Source organism: Coturnix japonica, chromosome 8 (assembly GCF_001577835.2).
Source record: "Coturnix japonica isolate 7356 chromosome 8, Coturnix japonica 2.1, whole genome shotgun sequence".
In the NCBI taxonomy this organism is placed as follows: domain Eukaryota; kingdom Metazoa; phylum Chordata; class Aves; order Galliformes; family Phasianidae; genus Coturnix; species Coturnix japonica.
This window is the reverse complement of record NC_029523.1, coordinates 1,978,923-2,003,317: the sequence shown is the minus strand read 5'-3', so window position 1 is coordinate 2,003,317 and position 24,395 is coordinate 1,978,923. Positions and strand designations below refer to the sequence as shown.

The 24,395-nt window shown below is 39.6% G+C and overlaps 1 protein-coding gene across 9 annotated transcripts in view; it reads left to right on the top strand.

Annotated features, from left to right (window-relative positions):
• The first annotated feature begins 843 nt into the window (after nucleotides 1-843).
• PTPRC (protein tyrosine phosphatase receptor type C) overlaps nucleotides 844-24,395 on the top strand; it is a 53,350-nt gene continuing 29,798 nt past the window's right edge. Inside the window, exons 1-3 of one of the 9 annotated variants that reach the window (XM_015869491.2) lie at nucleotides 844-1,006; nucleotides 2,570-2,676; nucleotides 2,999-3,116. In XM_015869491.2, the coding sequence (XP_015724977.1) occupies nucleotides 3,050-3,116 (67 nt within the window). In that variant the 5' untranslated portion in view covers nucleotides 844-1,006; nucleotides 2,570-2,676; nucleotides 2,999-3,049. The other 8 variants (XM_015869489.2, XM_015869492.2, XM_015869493.2 and 5 more) reach the window with 8 other exon arrangements.

The window sequence follows — 24,395 nt, the reverse complement described above, 5'->3', positions numbered from 1 at the left end:
CTTTAGCATGAACAGAATTGTCAGAGATATCCTGTCAAATTAATTTTACAGAATGAAAGGTATTATGGAGGTGGCTCCTTTGACTGAAATAGAGTTGCCCTTGGGGTGAATTTGTCCAGTGTTTCATAGTGTTTGCTAAGGTGTATGCCTTCAGACTATGAGAGCAGCTTAATTCTGATGTGCAGCCATCATGTTTGTGAATATAACCAAGCTGAATCACATCAGCTTGCTTCCATGTAGAGATTATTATTGAGAACGAAATGCACTTGTCATTTAAATTCAAGTGATGCATGGAGTACCTAGAGAGTTTCCATGTTCTTGAACTGCATGCTCTGTAACTAGTACTTCTGGGGCCTCTGAACCAAAGAGAAAACAAAGGTTATGTACCTGTGGAAAATTAAAGTAAACGTGCCCAAGACAGAATTCTTTGTAATGAAAGCTGAGGTGACACCACACTGAAATTGAAAATGTGAACTTGGAAGTTGTGTAGAGTGAGGAGTATTAATGCCTCATCGTTATTTAGTTAAAGTTTTAGGGAGAAAAACATAGTGGTTGAAATGTAACGGGAAACGAAACGTGTTTAACCTATGCAAAACAATAAGTGTAAAATCTCAGTATTGTATCTTTATAGTTTTATTTTCAGCACAAATCTGAACCACTCTGGAACTGAATTTTCCATACTTGTAGCCAGCTCTGGCTTGCTTATAGTGCACTGTTTTTGGCTAACAAAACCAAGGAATCATTCCTTGAAGGAAAAGTGAAACAAGACATCCTATATCCTGGATATAAGCCAGCCCTACACTGACTTCTTCTGTAGGAATTTCCCTTTCAAACCATCTTCTCTTTTTTTCCATTACTGGACCAACTGCTTTTATGGACCTTAACGTCTACCCAGCAAGTCTACAACAACCATTCTGTGACTTCCCTGTGGCCTGGAGGAGATAAGCTGCCCTGCCTTGTTATCCAGAAGAGCTGAGATCTCTGTCCTTTTTGCTTCTTAGGCCAGGTATGCTGATGTTTTGAGAATCTTGTGGGTAAAATGCACATAGCGAGTCTTGGTAAAATATCAGCTTCTGAATTACAGACTTTGAAAAGCACATGTTTTAGCACCACAGTATAGGTTATTTCTTCTTCAGGTGCCCAACTAGAAAAAATGTCAAACAGACTGCTGTGATTTGTATTTAAATACATTACAAGTAAATGAAATATTAATTCACCTTAGAGTAGCCAAAAAAGAAAGGCACTATGCAGTTTTTGAGGGATGTTTATTCTTTCTGAGATACAGGGCAGTGGTTAAACTCATCATCAAACAATGGTCATTGGAACAGATTGCTGACTGACTGAGGAATCTACTCTGGGAATGAGAGATTTTTCTTCTTCCTCCTTTGCTAAGACTTGATATATTGTTTGAATCTGTAATTTCCTCATGAGTTTCATTTGTAACCTTGGTCAGCCATTCTACAGATTAATGGTTCTTACTTTCTCAGCTGTTAAATGTTGTATTGTAGTGGTATGATGACTAGAAATTTTTAATTCAATAACATTTGTGATAAATGCAATATTTAAGTGGTGTGAAGGCTTTACAAATATCACGACCAGATAAAGTCCACTATGCAGGAATTTTTCTCAGGGAGAGAGCTCCCAAATGGAAGCTGAGGCTGTGTAAAACTGCTGGGGAAGATCAGATGGAAATGGCAACTGCTGGGGAAGATCAGATGGAAATGGCACCTGGTTCTTGTTGAGAGCCTTTCTGTGAAGCTCTCCGTATGATGCAGTATGTTACGTTAATCAGCTAAGGCTCTTCAGAATTATGGTTTTGTCCAGAATAACAGGGACTAAAATGTCAGTGATGCAGACAACATATAGCTATAATCCAAATTCAACTTAAAACAATTCCAGCACAATGAGTTTATTGTGTATCAAAACTGGGCTTTCTGTAGAGTTAGGCCATGTCAGTTTCTTTCTAAATACATTTACAGTAATAGTTATATGAGGTGGTATAGACACACGTTGTCTAAAGGAATCTCAGATTTTGGTCTGAGCTATAGGACTTCACTCCAAGTTGGACATGCAGAAGCTGGATTTAATCTTATGAGGGATTTTTTCTATTTATGTTGTCTATAAATTATTCTCCAAATGTATGCATGTGATGCTTAGGACGACCTGAAAAATAAAAGCAAATATATTCCAATGGAAGAAGTTATTCCAACATTTATTCCCTTTCTAGACTACTATACAGCATGTGCTTTTTATCCAGTTATTGAGTCTTAGCTCAGTGCATGCGGTGACATAAACGTCTTTGTTCCATTTTGCATCTGCTCCAGGACATAGACCACAGTCCTCTGGCACTGTCACGATAAGAGAATTGTATGGGGGATCCATAATTAAGAACTGAAGATAGAATTAGAAAACAGATAACCTATATCCATTTGTTCAATATCAGTGTCAGTTCTAGAATTGCATTCTTGCAAAAAAATAAAAAATCAGAATTCTATCCATTTATGGAGGTCTTACTACCACTGCAAGTATTTTGTTGACTGATTGTTTGGGTTTCCTTCTGTCTCAACAGAAATCTTAACAATCCATAAATGAGAGGAGGATCGATAAAACTTATGCAACGTCAAAGTGAATATGAAGAAAAAGAATGATGGTTTCTGGAGTCCGGTCCCTTGAAAAGTTAAGTTTTGCTAGTTCCTCTGTAGAAATGGCTGAAAACAATCTATTTCATTTGGATTAAGGAAGCTGAGTATTACTGCCGCAATTTAAGAAAAACCCTCTTAACTTCCTGGAAACTGAAAGATTTTTTTGAAGAAGTAATGGTCTCTGACATCACCGCGCACAGCAAGTCTGCGAGTGGTTGGGTTGGGGTAACAGAGGAAGCCAACTCCTTCATAGATAAGCAGGCAGTGTAATGTATGTGCCCAGTTATACTCCTTTTTGGTTCAAGTTTTGCTGCGAAATTATTTTACAAAGAGATAACAGAAATTTTGCTTTCCAGAGAGAGACACATGCTGCTTCGTAAGGATACGCCTGATTTCCAGAATTAACCATGTTTTTGTGGCTTAAGCTCTTGGCATTTGGTGTTGCCTTTCTGTGCCAGGATGCTGTTGCCCAAGGTAGGTAGCAACTGATATTTCCTTCTCTAATTTTGATCCCATAATGTCTCTGTAGGATTAAAACAGATTCTAAGCTCTGTTAAATGGAGATGAAACATCTTTATTCAGCAGCTAGAATACAGTTGAATGCAATGGTGTCATAACCTGCATCAGGAAAGCTAATATATGATATACAAAGCTAAAATGTCTTCCACGCAGTTGTGTGAGTTTAGTAAAAAGAAAACAAAACCAAAAGAAAGCAACATTCATAGTTGCATTTAAAACCACGTAAGTCGATCTCTTATGAGAACATTTATTATCTTTATGTTTAGTCTCAAAAAGCATTTCTTTGTTTTATGTGCTTAAAAGCCTTAAGAAACAATCTTCCCATCAATGTAAGTGCTCCCTGATCTGAGAATCTGCCTTAAGTTTCTTGGTTTGATTTTTATAGCAGTGGGGTTAAGAAAAAAAAACGTGCAACATTGTAGGTTAGTTTCTACAGTTGAAAAATTACATTGATAATTAGTTTTTAGAACTGCTTCTTAAAGAAATTTCGGACTGCTCTATAGATCTTAGCCCAATATAGATGAATTTGTCACCAATACTGTGAGTAGGAAGTAAAGCAATGAATTTTGAGTTGATACTTACTATAAAGATCATAATTTTATGGATCTGTTTAAGAACTTATTTTCTTCAAAATACCATGCAGCATTTTATGTTTAAGTACTTTCCATCAGTTTTGGTATTTACTGTAATGTGGGATTACAGAAGACACTGAGTTGGTTGGTTTGTTTCTTATTAAGTAGCGTTGACCCTAAAAATGACAAATAGCACATTTTCTGCAATAGCAGATTATATGCAGCACAGAAATATCTTCTCACTTAGTTAAATGTGTATGTTTCTATCATAACTTCACTTTAGTAAGTCCCTGTTGCTGATGTGAGCAAGAAAATGATCTGCTTTCGGTTGATAACTCCCTAAGAGCATTTAAAGTCTTGAGCATTAGCTTTCCTGTCCTTCAGAATCTCTGAAAAGAGTCAGCGCTGAATAAAATGTGGTTGGTAGATGCTGCATATTATAAGAAAACAAGTGAATGCTGTATAGGAAAGGAAAGATCTTTTCCTTCCCCCCTCTCCCCCCGTTTTGGAATCTGCTGTCCTACTTTCCTACTTTCCATTTTATAAGAATTTGCTAAGACTTCCCACTGCTCCCTTATTCCAGGAAGGGCAGGTAACTGCCTCTGCTCTTCCTGTTACCCCCACAGTCAGTGGATGTGTTAGTGTACAGAGAGGGCTGGAAGACTCCAAGAGGGGTAGCATTGCTTTATTTCAAATAGTTATTTTCTCTGCCTGTGCACAGCAGTCTTGTTTGAGCCAGTCAGCTCCTTTCTAGAGCATTTAAAGCAATTAACAGTCTGCTGCAGTGTCAAGTACTCAACCTCTCAGACCTTGCTTTCACCATGTAGTTTGGCACGGGCTTATGTGAGAGCATGGAGCTCCTCTTTTTCTGTCTGGTGACACTTCTAATGATCCAGCTGTGTATTTTTCTATTTATCTCGCATTTTAGTGTTCAGGACTCCTTTATATAAACCGTGGGAAGAGCAGGAGCAGGTGGCTCAGTGAAGCTGATTCCCCTGTGAGGGTGGTGGCAGGACCACTGTGCGTGGTCATTACTGGGCAGATTTGTCTTCCTGATGGCTATGGGCTACTGTGCTGCCTGCTGGGGAGGACAAAATAACAGTAAAAAATCATTTGCTCTCTTTACAAAGATAAAAAAACAAAAAGTTACGCTTGCAAGCATTTTGTTCCATTAGGTCATTAATGTGGGTTTCTCCCCCACCCTCCACAAATATATTAGCAATTTAGTAGCTTTTGGAAAGCTGCACTTGCTGCTAAGCCACTTCCTTTATTTCAGGAAGCTAAAGAATTGCCTGATAGCTTTCAGTGTGACTTCTTTATTTTCCATGCAATAAGTACTGACTTTCAGTAGGCACGCAGAAATCTGAGGCTGTGGATTCTCTGTGCAAAAGAGTTGTGGATGTTTCCGCCTACAGTTTTTGTGTTTTCCTTCTCCAGTCGTCAGCTCCTGTGTCACTCAGGCAATGGGTTCCTGTTTATCCCTCTGGAAAGTGTTTAGCAGACCTAATTTTTAAGTGGCAGAACTTGGTAATGGCTCGTTTTCTGTGTATGGTGAAGGATAAGGGGAGATTCTTGGGCAGGAGGATCTGCATTAAGCTAGAAGAAAGTGAAATCTGTTATCTCTAGAATGCTCCCTTTTCACATCTTCCAGCCTTCAAATGCTTAATTCAAAATGAAGAGTTGGTGTATGCAGGGCTGGTACACAGAACTGCTTGCAATTGTCGGACTATCTCTGACACAAACCAGTTCTAAGCTAGAAGCCACTCAGTTTTCTTGCAGTGATGTACCTAAGCAGGACATGTTTTTCTGAGCACTGCACCCCACCAGTGTGGTTATGTGGTTTCTGGACAAGAATTAGCTACTCGCTTGTACCAAATGTGTAATTCTCTTCACCTGGTCCTACACAAACAGAATAAGCTGACGGCTGGGATGTTGGTGTGGGATTTTGATAACTGCAGATAAAGAAAGTTGTTGATAAAAGCAGGTTTCTCTTACGTAGTATGGAAGAAACATTCTGTGTTAACATACATCACTGTATTACCGTACTGAGAATGTTTCACTGGTATAAGCCTGAAGCCAGAAAATTGCTGTGCAGAGGCTGAAGATCCAGCTCTCAATGGCAGAGAACCATTTCCTATAGTTTTAGTTTTTCTTTAGCTAATGTAAGTTTGGGTTCTGAAGAACAAATCAGCAATGATGATGCTAGAAAACTCACACATATAATGGAGCAGAAGAAATGAGGGGAGAAAATGGTGTGAAGTGACTTCTCAAAATGTTCCTTGTGTTAGGAATCAGGCTCTATTTGTCTGACTCCAATGACTTGTCTGCAAAACTGTCTTCGTCTGTGAGTGTGTGCATCATGAAACAAGGAGGAGGTCTACATGCTGAAGCTGTGACTGCATTATATTAGTGCATGAAAGTCATCCTATTTTCTTGAGCAACTGCATTGTAGAAATGAAAGTACCATGGCTGGGAGCAAGCAAAGGAGACCAGCACTCCACAAAAATGTTTTGTCCTCTGTTTACACTCTTGAATTAGTTTTAAGAGTTGATAGGTGTATATCTGTCCCCCCAGGTAGGTAGAGTGAATCAACCCACACTCAACTCTGCTGTGTTAGTTCATTTCTCACTATGCTTATTTAACTTCCTTGTTTAGCGCTAGTTCAAATGTCTGTTACCCTGCATTTTGCAGTAGACCTCTCCAGTTCTGCTCCTGTCTCTTCCCTTTGTCACCATGCCTGTTCCTCCCATGCTGCCAACCAAAGCATGCGGGACAGTCGAAGAGGAGATATGCAGTTTGGCAATAGAAAGAGGCACTGCAGAAAGGTATCATATGCTGGGCAGCATTTGCTAGCATGTGTTCAGCTCCTTGGCTGCGAGTTAATGCCTTCAAACCCCAGCAAGTACAGCTGTGTGTTCCAGGAATGAAATGGGTTAGCTGGGATCAGATAGGATGCCTATGTGCTGCTCCAGGCAGAAGCACCCTTGGGCTGGCTTCCGGGATCAGGACTGCCCACCCTGTCTGGGAATCGCTGGCTGTCCCTGAGCTCTGCTGCCTTCTGCAGTGTGTGCAGATGTTGCTGTTGGCATTTATTCATCTTTAATGGCTTATGAATAAAAATCAGTCATTTCTTTTAAGTAGTCTTATGAAGTACAGAACTTCAAGAATATTTTTGGGGCAATTGTCATAGCTCTTGAAAGCTAAGGTTGGGCCCTAAATTTCTTCTGTGCAAAGACAGGAATAAAAAGTCTTAAAGTGGCAAAATGAACATCCTGCTGTAAATATAAAGATTAAAGTTACTTAAGCAATTTTGGAAGCTGTCCCCTGTCCACCCCCGTTTTTACTTTACTTTTCTGAGGCAGTTGTACCGCGTGTCCTGATATATTTCCAGGCTACCCAGACACTTGTAAACAGATCATGTTCACTGGCGTTTCTGAAACTGTTGAAGTATTTTATCTATTTCCAGGTTTCCTTCTCTTTCAAGTAAAGCAGTTTGGGGCCCTCAGTGCCGGGATTTTAGAGACTAGCTGTGAGCACTTCAGTGCCAGCTTACATTATCCATAGTGTTGTATGGCTAACAGAATCCACTTTTTTCTGCTCTTTCATGCCTCTACTTTGCAGTAAGTACTTCCACAATAAGTTCTTCCACTTACTCCCTCTGTGACAGTACCTCTTCTGCTAGCCCACTAGCTTAGTTTTCTATTCTCTAGTTTCAAAGACTTCTTTTACGATCTGTCTGTCCTCCATTTGTGATCCCAGTGCCCTGGCACAGAACTCTAGATGTATCTTTTGTTGTGCATGAATGATTTGTGTTTGTTGTTGCAAAAATGCAGACACTGTGGAGCAATATTTTTAATTGCCTTTTGAAATAGACTTTTTTTTTTTTTGACCAAAAAAAGAAAAGAAGCATGAAGCTTTGCAAAGACACTGCATAACACATAAGCAAATAGCTGTTTTTTTATATGAAGTGCGTTTGTCTTATACAACCTGACGTACTTTGTACCCAGGGAATTGTAGGGCAATGGGGAGTCTCAGCTGAGATAAAAGTAAGATTTATGGCTTGTAAGGCCTTTCCACAGGATCGTGTGCATTGCCTGTGAAGGATTTAACATCTTATTAGCTCCTGAACTGTTTCTGTGTGCTTGTGAGTTAAGGCACATGGAGGTGGAGAAAAGGCTAAGACGGCAGAAAGTAGTTAAGCTTCTAGAATAAGATGCAAGAGACAGCTACAGTCTAGGCTGTTAGAGAAACTCCTGGCATTATCTTCATTTCTCCAGATCTCAGTTTCAACATCTGTTAAGCTAAAGCAGTAATAGTATCGTGTTGCAACATACAACATCTCAGTTCAACATCTCATGGATGTTGTCAAGGGGGAGCCGATGCTTTTGTGCGAAGGCGTACTATGCTTAATGTCAGCAGATCTGAAATTCGCAAAAATGTGATCATGTCAACCGTAGTTTCCATTTTGAACAATTCTAGATGAAATAACGGAAGTCAGTGAGCCCTTGTGAGACACAGGAACAGGGCCACCACTGTCTGCAGAAGAGATGAAACTAACGTGCCAAATGGGCCACAGCTGCAAAAGACTTGGCATTGCAAAGCATCCTCCACATCTTTGCAATGTAGGTGTGTTAGGAGTTTTACTGGTAGCATTTATAAATATGTCAGCAGCTCTAGAGAAGTGCAGGCCAAGCTGAATTTTAAATGGTTAAAATCACATACTCACACAACAGAAGGAAAGACTGCCAATACAGCTACTGCAGCATACCACCTAGTCATAAGTTACTCCTCAGGAGTCTTGAAAGATGTGCAGAATCACATGCATGTGCACCTCAGAGATATCTCTTGTATTTAAGTAGGTTTGGATAGAGTATCCGGAGGATTTCTTTCTTACCGTTCTTGTTCTTTCTTGGAAGAATTTAAATTGCAATAAAACCCATTTATTTTTTAAATGCATACAATTTTTTATATACGCTGTACTTGATGGCAGTGACATAATATTGTCTCTTCTAAGCTATATATGCATTCCTCTATCCCCAGTACTGATCCCCATGTGTGTGAATTTGCATGCCTGCACAATATATCTTTGTAGGTAAGTGGAGAGAGAAATTTACAATACTTGAGGCTGTCCAATATGTAGATGAAGCAACTTAGCATAGTTTGCAGTTTCATTAATGCTTCTCTTCTCAGCTGTGCTGGCTCGACAGAACTGAAAGGCATTTCTACATCCTCCACACCTGCAGTCTGTGTTCTAGCCTGGAGACTGTGACTGGGGGAGCCCTGTGAAATAGCTGTAAGATTTACCTCGTACTTGATCTAGTGGTTGGCAGCCCTGTTTGTGGCAGGGGAGCTGGAACTCAATGACCTTTGAGGTCCCTTCCAACCCAAGCCATTCTATGATTCTGTGATTATTGCAAATTTGTAGTGTTGCAGGTTTTGCTGTCCTGGATTGGTAGTGTCATGATTTTGTAATGTTAGAGGACTTAGAAGTGAGCATGTCCTGAGAGCAACGCTATGTGCTCACTGTTGCTATGAGAAAATGCTACGTATTATAACAGCCTAACCCAGTGTCCCCTTGGGTCTGTATATACTAACAGAATAGAATGACTAAGCACAGAATAGAATAAACAGCAGAGGAATAATACTGAATACAAGGGATGTGATTCAAGTAAATGAATGTGAGATGGATGTGAGGTGTTATTTATCCTTCATGCTGATCCATCAAAGTTTTGTAGTACTTAGAGAACACTCATGAAACTTAAATAAAATCCAGTAAAATTTGACCTCCTGAGTTTGCTGCTTCATACTTTCCTGAAGGGTTTACCTGTCTGCTCACGAAGATTTTGAAGTGATAAAATAAGTAAGTTTTGGTATGTTTTTAAGGTAGCATACTATCTATGGAAACTCACCTATGGAAGCCTTTAAATGAATGCAGGATGTACTGGATTCATTGAAAACCACTGCAAAGCTGAGAATATGATGTTCTCACAAACATTCCAAGATTTGAAGTTTAGATTACCAAAAAGGATAACAAATGAGTCGCATTTGTCTTTCCTACTGTAATTAAAGCTGAACGTAAGGGCTGTTTGTCATAAACCATTAACAAGTTATGAAGTGGAATACTTATAACCAAAAATCATAAAGCCGTAACACCACTAAATAAAGATGGAGGTTTTTTGCACCATTCAGAATAAGCAGAGAAGCTTTTGGAGCAGTGGCTGAGTTTAGTTTGTGTTTTACTGTCGGGAAGAGCCGAGTACAACATGGAAATGATTTTGATCCAGAAATGTCAACAAGTCTGTTGTCATTGCAGGAGTGTGCCTTAAATGGCAAGGGAAATAGCTTGCAAACCACAGCTTCTAAAAAGCACTCTCCACTGAACAGTGCAGGCAGCCTAGAGGCACTGCGCATGCCAGAGCGGCCATTTGCAGCTGCTGTCTCTGCACTTGATGCTCTTGGTTTCTTTTCTCAAGTGAACTGCTGTTCACACAAGTTTTTCCTCAGTGGTGCTGTCAGTGGAAAGTCTGTAAATGCAAAACTCTGAAACTTTCAAAAGTTTTACCAGGTTTATTTTATCTTTGTGGTTTTCTCTGTGGTTTGCTGATTTTTCTTTGGTTTTATATTAAAATAAGAAAATAGATTCCACCTTTTTTTTTTTTTTTTCAACCTACCTGAGATTGCTAAACTTTAAGTGCTGTCTTTCTCTTTGCTCTCCTGAGAATGCTGCTTAAGGAGACTCCCCTGCTTCCAACTGTCATTGCAAAACACAGTTTTTTCATAGGAGAAAATTATTGGATTTTCAGAGGATCTCCATGTATTGATCAGTGTTGTGAAACATTTGAGTGTGCAGCTGCAAGTTAATCTGTCCTGAATTTTTTGCTGCAACTGTGAATATTGGACACTTGGAAAGTTGGGAGGGAGCTGCTCCTGTATGTGTGTGAGAGACAACCCTACTACCAGTGATCACAGCAGTGCGATGAGCTCAGACATGTTCAAACATACCTGGGGGGTGAGGTGCTCTATGACCATAGGATGAAAGATGGACTTGTCCACAAAGAGTTTATGGTCAGATTTTGGACAGCTTGGACATTTCTTAAAAAAGAATGGCATAGAGGGTTGAGAGAAAAGCAACAGTGGCACGTGTACCCCATCAAACAACTTGCAGGACCTCCTGCACTATTTCCTTTTCTGAGAAAGGGATCTGCATCATCTTATTCAGTGCAACACAGAACTCAATAAATTACTCCCAGGATTCAAACTGAACTCTCCTTCGTAGGTTCCTATGTTGTCATTCTCATACACACACTTGCAGTTTTGTTTTGTTGCAGTTTCTTATAATCTTGCTCCTCTGCCATTCAATTCCTACAGCAGATACTCTATCCACATAAGATGGGTTAACATGAATAGCATCTGCATATGAATACAGAATTACGCAGTGCAAAGGATGGCATCCTATTTCATGGATATCATGAACTCTGTAGGCAGGAGCTCAAGGAATTGCCTGTAGTGAATTCAAAGTTAACATAGAACCATAGTACAGTATAAAAAATTACTGAAATATTTTTGAAGTCTATGGAGTTTGTTTTTTGGTGTTATTATTTTTTTTTAATTTTATTTATTTATTTATTTATTTTTAATACAAGTGTTTGTGGAGTTGATTGTTGCTCATTTGTGAAGTTGGAGTTGTTTGGAGCCATACGAACTTTCAGGTTTGAGATGGCTGCAAGTGTGAGTAATATGATTTGGCTGTGAAATGCTTAGGATTTGGAATGGCTGTGTTTGCTCTAAAAGTAGCTGCTCATTGGGTGTGGCTGTAAGTAGACTCCCAGGTGAAACTGATGTAACAGCTGTTTCTTATCATTGTCTTGCTAAAACATCTGAGCTCTATCTGTTCTGTCATCTTATCTCCATAGCAGTGAGCAACATAGGCAGCAGGAAATGGGTACATAACCTGCTTCTTTTTATAAAAAGTCACTTAAAATCTTTATAATAGTCTCTGAAAAATCTCTGTACTAATTAATAGAATAATAAATTGTTTAATCTGTGATTTATACCTGATCTACACGGTATTATTAGATGCAATCTTTTGAATACAATATTTTGTAGTTATAGGCAATTAATGTTCAGAAAGCAGTTCTGATCAGATATGAAGGCAAATGATGCAAGTGGTTTAAGAGAAGAGATTGGGTGCTGGGTCTGAGATGGCAGCAGGTAACAGGGCAGCTGAAAGGAGCAGGTAAGAGACGTGAGAAACTGATAGAAAGCCAGATCTAGGCAAGAACAGGCAAAAGATGGGAGTGCAAATCGTCTGTTTAGCAATCCATGCTTCGTGCACAGAGTTAGCAGAAGGTATCAGCACTTCATGCTTTGGGGTATTTCTATGTGTGCTGGACTGTCTGTGATCACAGACTGACAGATCTCAGAGAGTGTCTCTAGGCTTTAGAAAGGCAAAAGAACTAATGCTTTGCACTGATAGTGCACATGGATGTTTCCCAACTCTTGAACAATACTGTTGCTTCCCAAACAATGTCTTCAGAAACAGCGTGTGTGTATAGGATTGCATTATAAAGCAGTACTTTTGTGTGCAATTATATCATGTGTATCCACAACTTTCTGGGGACTGATGCTAGGTTAGTTGTGAAAGAAGAATCATAGAATGGCCTGGGTTGAAGAGAACTGCAATGCTCATCCAGTTTTACCCCCAGTGCTTATGTGCAGGGTCACCAACCACCAGACCAGGCTGCCCAGAGCCACATCCAGCCTGGACTTGAATGCCTGCAGGGTTGGGACATCCACAGCTTTTTTGGGCATGAAGAAAATTGAACTTTTTCATAGCTACTCTCTGGACTTGTGTAACATAACTAAAGAACTAGTGATGACATTGTGTTTTGGTTGTGCTGGTACTTTGCAGTGGTGTATTGCCAAGCTTGCCCCATTCCTGCCCCTCATGACCCAGCACAACTCACTGGCAGCTGTCTTTACTACTAACCTCCGAGGATTATGAATTATGACTGATGAAACTGACATATATTTTTAGTGCTACTGTTACTTTGGTATAGTTTTCTGTTATTGCTTATCAAAGTGAACACTGCATTTGTTGTTTATTTGAAAAAGGTTTTCAAGTGTTGTTTCCTGAGGTATTTCTGCTACCTGCAAAAAGGAGCAAAGCTTTTTATAGGTTTCCATTTAGTGGAGCACAGAGCTGACATGAAAGTGGCAGGGGGATCCCACTGAAAAAATATGCCAATCAAGGTCTAGTGTGTTTTCAGTTGTAGCCTTTGTTTTTATGCCTTTATTCAGCATCAAAACTTGCCAAGCTGAATGATGGTACAAAATTCAAATGCCAAATATTGTACAGCAATGTCTTTTTTCAAGTATAAGAGGTGTTAGAGGATAAAAAAAGTAGGTGATTTTTTTCACTATTTCAAGTATTTTAAAACAAAGGTGCCCAGCAAATCTTGCGTTATTGCTATAATGACAAACTAAGAATCAAGTGCTAAAAAGATTTTGAGATCTCTTGCTCACATTAGGACCCTTGCAGTGCAACACTTTTGTCGGTTTTCTTTGTATTGGTGTTGAAACTGACAGCAGTTTTCATGATGGATAGTGTGGGCTTTCTGAAGATCACCTGGGCTTCTAATTGCGTGATAAGTTTTGGAACCTTTTACCTCTGGAATGGCATACAGCGAATGCGCGGATGTACCATAACTTGTACTCATAATTTCAGTTTTGATGTCAGAATAAACTACAGGTATTTTATGTTGTTTCTGTTTTCCCCCTACAAGGAAAAACATGAAATTCTTTCCTACACAAGCGATGTTAAGTATTAAGGGCATAATTGCTATGTCATTAGTCTGAAAAGAATGAAAACCTGGTGACCAACTTCCAGCGTTTTAGGGCAAAGAGTTTTTTTATTATCATGTTTTTCCTCACTCCTGTCCAAGGAAGCACTTGCAGTCTGTTGCTCTCTAATGACCTCATAGTTTCTGACGTCAGCCAAAACTGGCCCAGAGCTTGGCTTTTCTGGTGAGTTACCCAGTGCTGACTGATTTGCTTTGTGGTCACCTGCCTGTCCCTGACTCCAGATGTTGACTGGGGCCATATAGTGGAAGAACATGAAAAGACTGTAATTCTGGATGATGTTGAAGTTATACAAATAATGTCCTCTGTTTTCTCAGTGATTATAGCACATTCATTTTGAGGGACAAGCTCTAGCACTGATTCATCAAGATAGCATTTTTATCAGTCTGTGAGTATGGAAAATTACCTGACCTTTGATGGATGTTTTGATAAAAGCAGACACGCAGACCTATGCTGACTTTCCAGGAAGTGTAGGCAGAATACTATAGTTCTTCCACTTCAAACATCTAGAGGTAGTTCTTGAGGAGGAGGGGGAGGAATTCTTGCCCAAAGAAATTGCTGAGAATGTTTTTCTTCTCTATGAAGTAAGCATATTGTGCAGAACCAATGCAGAGGGAGGTAAAACAGTAACTAGTTAGGAAACTTATTTTTCCAGTCAGAAAAGTATATCAATAATCATTAAGATCTGGAGGCAAATGCAAATGGGAATTAGTTTGGTCAGGACTATAGTGATAGATCTTAGCAAGGTAAATTTCTGTTAAGGGTGATTTCTACTCTCCTTGTAAAAGAAATTCAAATCCAAAACGAAAACAGTTCAGCCATGCTGGTGAAGAACACTCCTGATGTATGCCTTGGGTCAGAGTGATACATCTCTTTGAGCCCTGTCTGCATGTCAGTCTGAGCACACATAATAGCGTTTTCACTGGGGGTGAAAATGTTACGATGTGCACATGGTTGCAGTGGTGGTGCAGCACAGAGGCAGATGAGAAGTCTCACTGCAGGAAGCGTGATCGTTAGGGAAATGATCTGTCACAGGATTCATTGTAATGCTGTGTTTCAGAACAAAAAGGGCTTCAAAGCTTTTAGCTCAAAAACAAACTCAAAACCAAACCCCTATGACTTCTTCCCATACTGAGACAGGAGATTTCACTCATAATGAAGAATGCTGGGAATGACTGACAGCACCTGATGCTGAGTATTTGAAGTATTGGATGTTGGTTTCTTGTTTGCAGGTTCCATCTAGAAGCTTCCCAGTGCAGTTGCTGCAGAAGAATCCTGTTTGACTGCAAATAGTTTCTAGCTTGGTTTCTCTGCTCATTGTATTTATGACACAGTGCTTTTTATGTAACTGCTTTCTGAATTTCAGTTCTTTGATGATTCTCTGCCTAAAAATAGTTACATTTAATGTGACTTAAAAGTCCAGTGTTTACAGTCTTACTAGTGTATGTTTTTAGTGTTGCCTCCAATACATTTGTTAACATAATGATGGAATTGGTGAGCATCAGCTGGACTCGGGTCTTCTTTACATGTGAAGTCTTGCTATGAGGAAAGTAGAGCAAGTCAAAAAGTTTCCTTAGAATTTCTAAACTGGGACAGGAGTTTTCTGCACAGTACAGAAGAACTGTCTGAACACCATGCTGTACATCCTCTGTATCTTGGGGAATTTTGAGGATTCTCTGGAGACATAAGAATTGTTCATACTCTGCAAATCCCTTTTCCTGCTGCTTTCTTGGCTCTCAAGGCCAAAGGCATTTCAAGGACACAGGCAGGTCTGTTGCAGTAGCTCTGCGCTGTCAACAGACTATTGACTTATCAGAATGAACTTTCTGTATGTTTTTATAGAAATACCCTTATTTTCAATGGTACTTACTGTCTACCTATCAGAGAAAATTCATAAAAATCAGTTTATTTTGCTGTTCTCTAGCATACATAAGTCTGTTAAGCAAGCAGAAATAATTGTTTTATTTTCTAAACTTAAAGCATTTTTATTTCAGGAGTGGGGAAGGGAAAAGCCTCATGGAAGCAGGGGGAGGAAAATAATTGTTCTTTATTTCCCATTTGCAAGCAATGTTCAGCCACTTCTTGGGAAGCAGGGCTTCAGTACACATAGTGGTTGCACTTCCATAATCACTGTCTCCCTTCCTTCTTGTTTCCTAGAATTTATTTTTCAACATGACATCGTGCATGTTAAATGATACAAGATAACCTATGATCAGTTTTAGGTCAGCCTTCCTGGCCGTGTCCCTTCCCCGCCTCTTTCTCCCCCTGTGTAAACCATCTTGTGAGGTAAGGAGGAGTGGGAGTCAGTCTGGCTGCTGTGCCAGCTCTGCTCAGCAGCAGTCAAGATGCTGGTTTGACAACACTGTTCTAAGTGCAGGTGCTGCTGTGGGGAAGGTTAAGTGCATCCCAGCCTTTTCCCCCAGAAAATGTATGCAAAGGGAGTTTTGGAAAGACCACGTAATGAAAGTAATGAAAAACTAGCTAATTTCATTTAGTTGGTATCTTTGAGAGCATCTTTTAACTTGGGTCTAGAAAGAAAATAGTAATATTAAAAAGCTTTCATGCAATATTCAAGTTCCAATCTCTTCCTCAAACAGCAGTCTTACTGATAAAAGTGCTTTTTCAAAAGTTACAAGGAACAATACAGTGGGGAAAATGTCACCAGCTACTTAGTATAAATAACAGATAATGGGCTATTTGTCTGTGTTGTTGTAGTTTGTGTTGTCTGAAATATGATTAGAAGCTCTTTGTCTATGCTGGAAGTAGTGTGGAGGAGGTTGTCGTGATTAGGTTAGGCAGCATACCAATTTGGAGAAGACAAGCAGTACTGAGAGAAAGAAAGAAGTACATCAGTTTGTACTGGGCAAATCAGATAGTCCTAGTCGAGGAGAGTCTCTGGGTTTTCTGCATAGAGTGTAATGTTCATGGAAATGAAACCAGAAATAGTTATTTGTTAGATGATAACTGTCTCATACTGTGGTGTTTTATGAGGCTTGTGTTGTTGTAGACATTGCTGATGTAGTACTCTGTAGCTAAAGAGGTTTGCTGAAGATGAAAAGTGAGTCATTAGGACAATTACTCTTTCTGGTAATTTTGTTTTGCAGAATCCTGTGTTTTCAAATGATGTAGACTGAAGCATTCATATTTTTATGTATTGCTTCTATTCAGCTTACCTCAGTGAGGAAGTTTACTCATTTGTGGCTTGACAGGCAGCCTTGCTATGGGAACGGGAAAGCACTAGCTTAAAATGCAAGCTGAGAGCTAGTTTGCTAAGTACAGACCAGCATGCTGCAAAAGAGAGATAAAATTAAGGCACCCACATCCTGTGATACCATAAAGTTCTTGCAGGCAGCCATTTACCAGGAAATGAAAAGAAGTCCATTAGTTCCAGATGCTGCTGAAACACCATGGTGCTTAAGTTATGCTTGATTTGCTGCATGTAGTGGAAAGCAAACCCTGTGAGCTAGTTCTTCTGGTGCAACTTGGACTCTTCCTGCTGGTGTCAGAGGAAGAGAAAAATTCCATTCTGTATAGTTGTCTGCCATATTAGGTTTGCAAATTAAAGTGAGTACGTTCCTGTAAGTGGTAGTTAATCCAGCTGCTCTTGTATATCTGTAAACATTATTTGCTCTTATTTCCTGTGTCATTTCTTATTCCTGATCAAAACCCATAAACTAACCAGTATCCAAATTGCAACTGTCTTCTACTTCTGGAGAACATGTATGTTTCTAATGTTACAGACTTAATGGAAATGGACATTTTCTTTCTATTCTTGTGGTGGGTGGGAATTAAGGTAGGAATTAGATTTCTTTATTTGTCTTTAAAAGTATGAAATATATGAAATATGAAATATATGATTAAACTGGACTAAACAGGTGAACTTGGACATTCCTCTGAAATTGATTGTCTTCTGATAATGAACAGATTTTCATTAAGCTTGCTAGTCTATCTGAAGTCGAAGAATATTCCCCCAGTGAAGTCTGGTCAAAATCAAGAGGATAATCAGAGTACTGTGGCCATGTCAAAGGCTTGCTGGACAGTCTGCTGTCTGTCAGTCTGGCTGACAGTCTGCAGTCTCAGGAAAGCCTGAGCAGTCTTCTATATGAAAATACCTGTACTGTAGGGACATTGTCAGTAGAGGCAGAGATGAGTTTGACATAAGCAGATGCAAGATAGTAAGAAAACAAACTATTCCAGGCAGGAAGAGATCAGCCCCTTGAGCCCTGGGGACCATTGAACCAATGAGACAGGTTGCTGAAACTGTTCCAGAAGAAGCAGAGAATCAGAAACCATCTGGGGAGAAAAAAAAGTAACATGGCAAGAGGTAACCAAATACATACAGCCTTTGCAGTTTTAGTCTTGTTTAGCTTTCTGCCTCAGGCATCAACCAAAATGAAGAGACAGCTTTTAACTCAACTTTATTTTGTAACTTCTGTGTTACACTGAGCAGCACATCACGCATTGCTGATCACGGAGCTTCTTACAAAACTATCCTGTGCAGCAAAACAGGAATTCAGAAGGCAGCATTTTACTTGTTAATAGATTTCTTCAAATTTTTTGGGTATGATGCTAATCTTAAAAGTCCAAACAAAAAAGATGCAGCTTTTTGGAGTCTTTATATATAGCAGTCTCAATTGTTCTGCTAACGTTGGGCACAGTTATAAATCATCTTCCATAATTTCAATATGAATGAAGTTTGAAATGTTTAGTCCCTGTGAAGATCAACTGATGAAGTTTGGCTGTGGGTGCTATAGATTGTGCAGAGTTTTGATGGTAGTTCAGTTTATCTAGTAACTCATAACAACGTGCCCATCTGATGCAGACCAGCCTGCAGAATCAGTTCCACACTGGAGCTGGTCTATGCACACCAAGCAGAGAAAAAGCTCACGCCTTCCCTGGTCAGCAGAGCTGAATGCTGAATTAAGCCCATCTGTATTTGTTGCTGAGGTGTTACTAGGAATGTATGCCATGCTTATGCTGCAGACATCACAGTCCTCATCCAGAACCAAATCTGAATTTAAACTGCAGCCTTAATTCCTACTGAAGGCAATTATGAGTTTCTGTGTGGAAATGAATATTTACCAGAAATATTGTCGTTTTTTTTTTTTGTTTTTTGTTTTTTTGTTTTGTTTTGTTTTTCACTTTGTTCATATAATCAAATTTGTGGGGCAAGTATATTCAGTGTTTTATAGATGTTCAGTAATCTCTGATACGTTCCAAACTTCTGGTAAATTCCCTTACTGAAGTAGGAAAAAATCAGTTAGTTTACCAGCTTATGTGGTGGTAAATTCATCACTGTTTCAGCCAGAGGCTGGAAAAGTATAGACTGTCAGAGAGCAAAATCTTACCCACGTTTGCACATACTGTGTCTTTCTGTGTCAGCTTTTCCACCTGTCCTCACAGGAGACATTACACACGCTCCTTCCAAAGTGCTCCATCTGTGTATGTGAGTACACAAATCGCTACTCACTTCACTGCTCACGTAGCTTTTCTGACCTCCCACTTCCAAGTGGGAGTTGTACTTCTGAGATGTGTAGTGCCACTACATACATCTTTCTCATTATTAGACATGAGAAATATTTAGAGGTCTGCTAATTTTCCTGGCTTGTGTGTCTACATATATATATATATATATATATATACACTTCTGTGTCTGTAGCGAGAGTTTACATTAGTTGGAGCATGAAATTGGATGTTCTCTTGGCTTTGGCCTGAGGGCTCTCTTTGGGTCCCTATACATTGAAAGGTCCATAAAATTCTTTTCCTTAAACAGTTCTTTTCCTAAGAAAGAAAGTGTGAGGATTTGTGCAGATGTACATGATGTTCTGAGTAGCTTGAGTTCCAAGTGTTTCTAACTTTGTAGAGTTACAACTCTCTCTATTTCTGCCATCAAACAGGTGTGGGCATAATTGTTCTTTATGGCACCGCCAGGTCCCTTGACTGCAAGCTTTGTGGTTCTTAGTGCACTTCTAATAACTAGATGCCATCTTAGTAGGATTGTGTCATAATCTCTGCTTTGCAGATGATGTTACAGAGGTAGAAGTTATGTCTGGCCACTCATGCAGTAGTAAGATGTGGAACTGAAGCATCAGCTTGATCTCTGGGTAGGACTTGGTCACAGGCCCAACTTTCTGTATGGTATCTGAATACAAGATGGATTTGAGTCTACCCATCAAATACAAGAAGTTTGGCTAATTTCTGCTTTCACATAATATATATAAAAATAATTAAAAAATAAAAGAAAAATAACTCCATGTGGTTTTCTTAAGAAGTGTATGTAAATATCTCTTAGCTGGCAGTTTTTCTAAGAGATAATGATGTATTTCACTGACTAATTACCTTTTTTTCAGTAACAGTGGTAGAATCTGATCCTTGAACAATATTTCCTAATAACACTGTATGTACTTCACTGCTTTAAATTGTAATCCAGCAAGTGAGCAGTTGAGTTAACTATTGATCGGTGAATTCCATTTATCATAATATTTTATGAATAACAAAAATGCTATTCAGTTGTGTATTTGATAAATGGTGTTCGTTTGGCTTTGTTGGTCATTTATGGCCTAAATATCTGGAGGGGAAAATAAAAAGAGGTTGGTGACCGAGTGAAATCACTCTCTCTTGAAATTATGTTTGCTGGCTACAGGTGCTGCCCAGGGCAGTGAGGAAGCTATCTCTAGCAGGCAGTCAGTATGGGAATGGCTTTCCATTGAGCCAGCTGAACATTTTCCCCCACTGTACTCTATCTTTTTACAAAACAGAAGCTAGGCGTGTTTTCTTTCCATTTTTGGTTGTACTTCGATCCTATTTTGTAGGAGAGTTACATATTTGCAACGCTGATGATATCAGTTCGAGGAAGTTCAGAGCACCTGAAAATCAACTATTTAGTTCTGTAAGCTGTACTTAGCACCCCCAGGCCTGTTAGCTGTGTTATATTCGAGTATTTAACACAGCAACCAATAGGAAGAGGTATTAGTACATAGAGGAAAGATCATAAACAGCTCTCATTTCTTGAAAGAAATGGTGATTTGTTTTTTAAAATTGCTGGCTGCATCTTTTTGAAAGTCACTCGCTGAAACAACATTCCCAATAGGTGCAGAGCTGTTGATCCATGGATTCCATATTAACGTTCCAAGCAGGTGATTTATGATTTCAGCTGACTTTAGATTATCAGTGGCCAAATGCTGCAATTCATTTTACATTTAATTGTTTATGGTTTCACATCTCAGCTGATTAGGAATAGTTTATAAGAAGTAATTTGCAGTCTGGGAGAGATATGCAATACGAGATAACACTTTTATCTTGAAGCAGCACAGAAGGTGGATACAGAAATTAGACATTTAAATGAGCCACGGTCCAATGAGATGGTCCAGGATGAAGAAGTTTGCCTTTACCTCACACTCTCACCAATAGTCAGTTCTCAGCTGCAGTTTCTGTTTCTGCTCAAACCTCTTGGGAACTGATCTGCCTTTAACTGTGCTCAATAGCTCCTCACAACCAACAGACTAACAGAAGTGGCAGCTGAAAACAAACAAACAAAAGACATAGGAATTGAAGATGCCGCAGGTGCGCATCCTTTCTTTCTTCTGCTTGCCATAAGCAGCATTATGCACTCAGCAGTTCCACTACCAGACTGTCTGTATCATTAAGCCATCACTTTGGACCAAGTGGTTATTTTTCTGCTCAGAGTGAATTTGGAAAAAGAATATCAAGGAAGGGACAGCAGAACTGGAGGAATTATAACTGAAGTTAGGTGCTGGCCCTTGACAGAAGATCATGGCTCTTGGCTCTGTACGTGTTCAAACACTGAAAATATACAAAAGAGAAAAACAAACGTTAGCACATCTTTGTTGCACATCGCAAAATTGCCAAGTAAATATCACAGCCAATCTTACATCCCTCATGGATCCATGTTTCATAATGACTGTGGATGGTAGCCAATGCTTCACAGTTAACTTTTACAGCAACATTTGATGTTTCTCCCTCTTGGAGACAATTCACATAGTCACAGATTCTCCCAGCAAAGCAGCCTCGGCAGTCTGATGTTAATGATACAACTAAATGTAAGACTAAAAATAATTATAAAATGCAAATTTGGAGAAAAGGAGTTTAATAGGGAAATTTCATGACTGTGCTAGAGAAGTTGTGGTTTAGCACTGAGATAGGTCTGATTGCTTGAGCATGTGGGTGCTATGGTAACACAGTTTCACCATTTGGAAGTGCTTAAGCTCGAAACCACAGTATGCTGCACCCTCTTCCTTTTGAGCAGGGTTCTGTAGAAGAAAAACAGAAGTAAACAGCATGAGAGAAACCACAGAGCAGCAAAGGCATCGTTAGCTGCAGTCGAACAAGTGGGTTACTGTAGCTAAAGTATTCCTATGAAGACCAAGGAGGGCATTTAAAATGCAGTACAACTGATAGAAATGCCTTTCTTCTGCCTGATAAATGGACTATCTTCCTAGATATTTATTAGTTTGTAAGAACTGTGCAACTGGCAGCATGCATTTGAATTAGTGCCTTTGGGTTATGTTTGTCTCCACATTTATGGTTTTGTCAAACTCCAGATATTGTTTGTAACAGATGTTTCCATAAAATTGATATTTCTAGAGGGAAATTCTGTTTACCTCTGCATTTTATTTTATTTTTTTCTCTAGGAAAAGTAAATTAGAATCAGAAATTTCTGTTTCTGATTTAAAAAAAAATAAAATATTTCAGATCAGCTAGATGAGCTGAGGGGAAAAACATATTCCAGCACTCTTCTTATGCTTTTCTTATTACTTCCTTAAGACAAGCTCTGTATGAAGCAGAATCTATACTTGGTATTAACTTGGTGGATGCCGATAAACTCTGATGTTTGTAATTCCCCGTATCCTGAGCCTACAACATTGTGTTCCTTCTCGTATCTGCCAGCCATAAATTCTTCTTAATTCCACCCCCTGCCCTTGTATTGATTTCTGGTCAATTTGAATTGATTGCCTTCTGCTTAGTGTTTCTGGTTGGCTCTGGAACTGTGAAGGACAGAGGCAGCTCCCATCCTGGAAGCTGGAGAGCAGGGAGAAGGTCATGGCTGATGGCAAGCAAGAATGAGCATTAATTTTAAAGGTCAATTTTCATTAAAAATACAGCACTGCATCCTATTATACTGAGCTGCTGTGCAGACCCATGCTCACTCCTGGGATAAAGTTTGCAGAAGGACTGTGCCTTCTGCAGTGGAATCCAGGTCTGAGCAATGGTTCCCCTGTCCTGGGAACGACAAAAGCCTTTGGTTCCCCAGAGCTGTATGTGTGGCAGGAAAGAGCTGTCAGAATCACACTCCTAAACTGTGGTTGCAGTATTGTAAAGAACCGCAATGGGGAAAATTAATGGATTTGTATAGAAGGGAACAGTTTGAGAAACTCATGCCAAACCTGTTTAATTATTTTGTAGAGTCAGAACGAATGCTTACATCCCTATACCAAAAGGATATGATTGGCAATCTATGATCAACACACTTAAGTATTTTTCTTACATTAAAATGTATAGTTCTGAATTTTTATCCCAAAGTTCCAGATAAAAGTAAGTACCGTATTTCCTCTGGGAAAAGAAATTCTAATTCTTAATTGCTTTTAATTCTGAGGTTCTCTTAACTTTGTAGCGTTTTTAGGACTGCTGAAGTATTTTATCATTTAGGGTTATGGATAATTTTGAAGTCCTTTCATGTCTCCACGCACAACAAACACCTTTAACATTTGTTTAGGGCCATCTGAATTGTCTCAGACTCCTGAGAAGTTTCTGCTTGTTAAATTTGAAGGATTAATTTTCATTTTCACTTTAACTGAAAGCACTCAGAATTTCACATGTTGGTTTGTGTGTGTGTGTGTGTGAACTGTTTGCATCTTTATTTTAGTTAATTTTCAAAAAGCAGCAAGTTTCTGGGAAATAGGAACAGCTTTAATTTTCTTCCTCAAGACACAATAATAAAGACTGAAGTGCAGTTCTGCACTCTGACTGTGGAAGCACTTTGGCACACATGATTCTGCTTTTAAAATGTGAGGGGTCCTCTGTGGTATGGAAATACTCAGACATTTAAGTGTTTGCAAACCTACTCATAGGTTTGCCCAGGTTTATTTATAAAGTAGCAATGGATCTCTTTATTTTGTGTTTGTGGCCAAAAGAAGCTGTAACATCTCTGGCCCTGATGCTCATTTACTTTAATGTCCCCTTAGCAGGCTCTGGCAGCAGAAGGGAGCCTTAAAGTAGGTGTGAATTACATCCTATCCCACTTGAAGTTTAAAAATAAATCAAAGAAGGGCGGCTGGCAGTATTTTGTAAGGCTCCTTGCCTTACTCACCCTTCACCTCCCACTAGGAACTAGGATTGGCTTGCAGTGGAGCTGACTAATGTCTGTGCTCTTTGCTAGAGGACCCTCTCAAAGGGCTTTACTCCATCTGAACAAGACCACATCCTGTTACTTTCAGTGCAGGCGGGAAGAACCCTGCCCCTGCTGAAACTTTAAAAAAGGGGAAGCCCTATTCTGGACCTATGCTAGCTGCTTTGTATGAAGCCCTGCCAGGTTTGGAGTGTGGGGTCTGTCTGATATGCCAAAGGGTGGAGAGCACCTTGGAGAGGGTGACAGCTGTGCAGAATCACTGAGCTCTTCTGGCAGAGGAGCCTGGACGCAGACAGGAGACTGAGGATTACTTCTTCTGCCCCTCTCCAGCTCGAGCAGAGATGCGGAGTGCAGCTGGATGCACAGAGCCAATAGGTATGGCACCGCACTAGATTAAAAAGCCAAATGCATTGCAGAAGGGGATCCTCTTTTCCT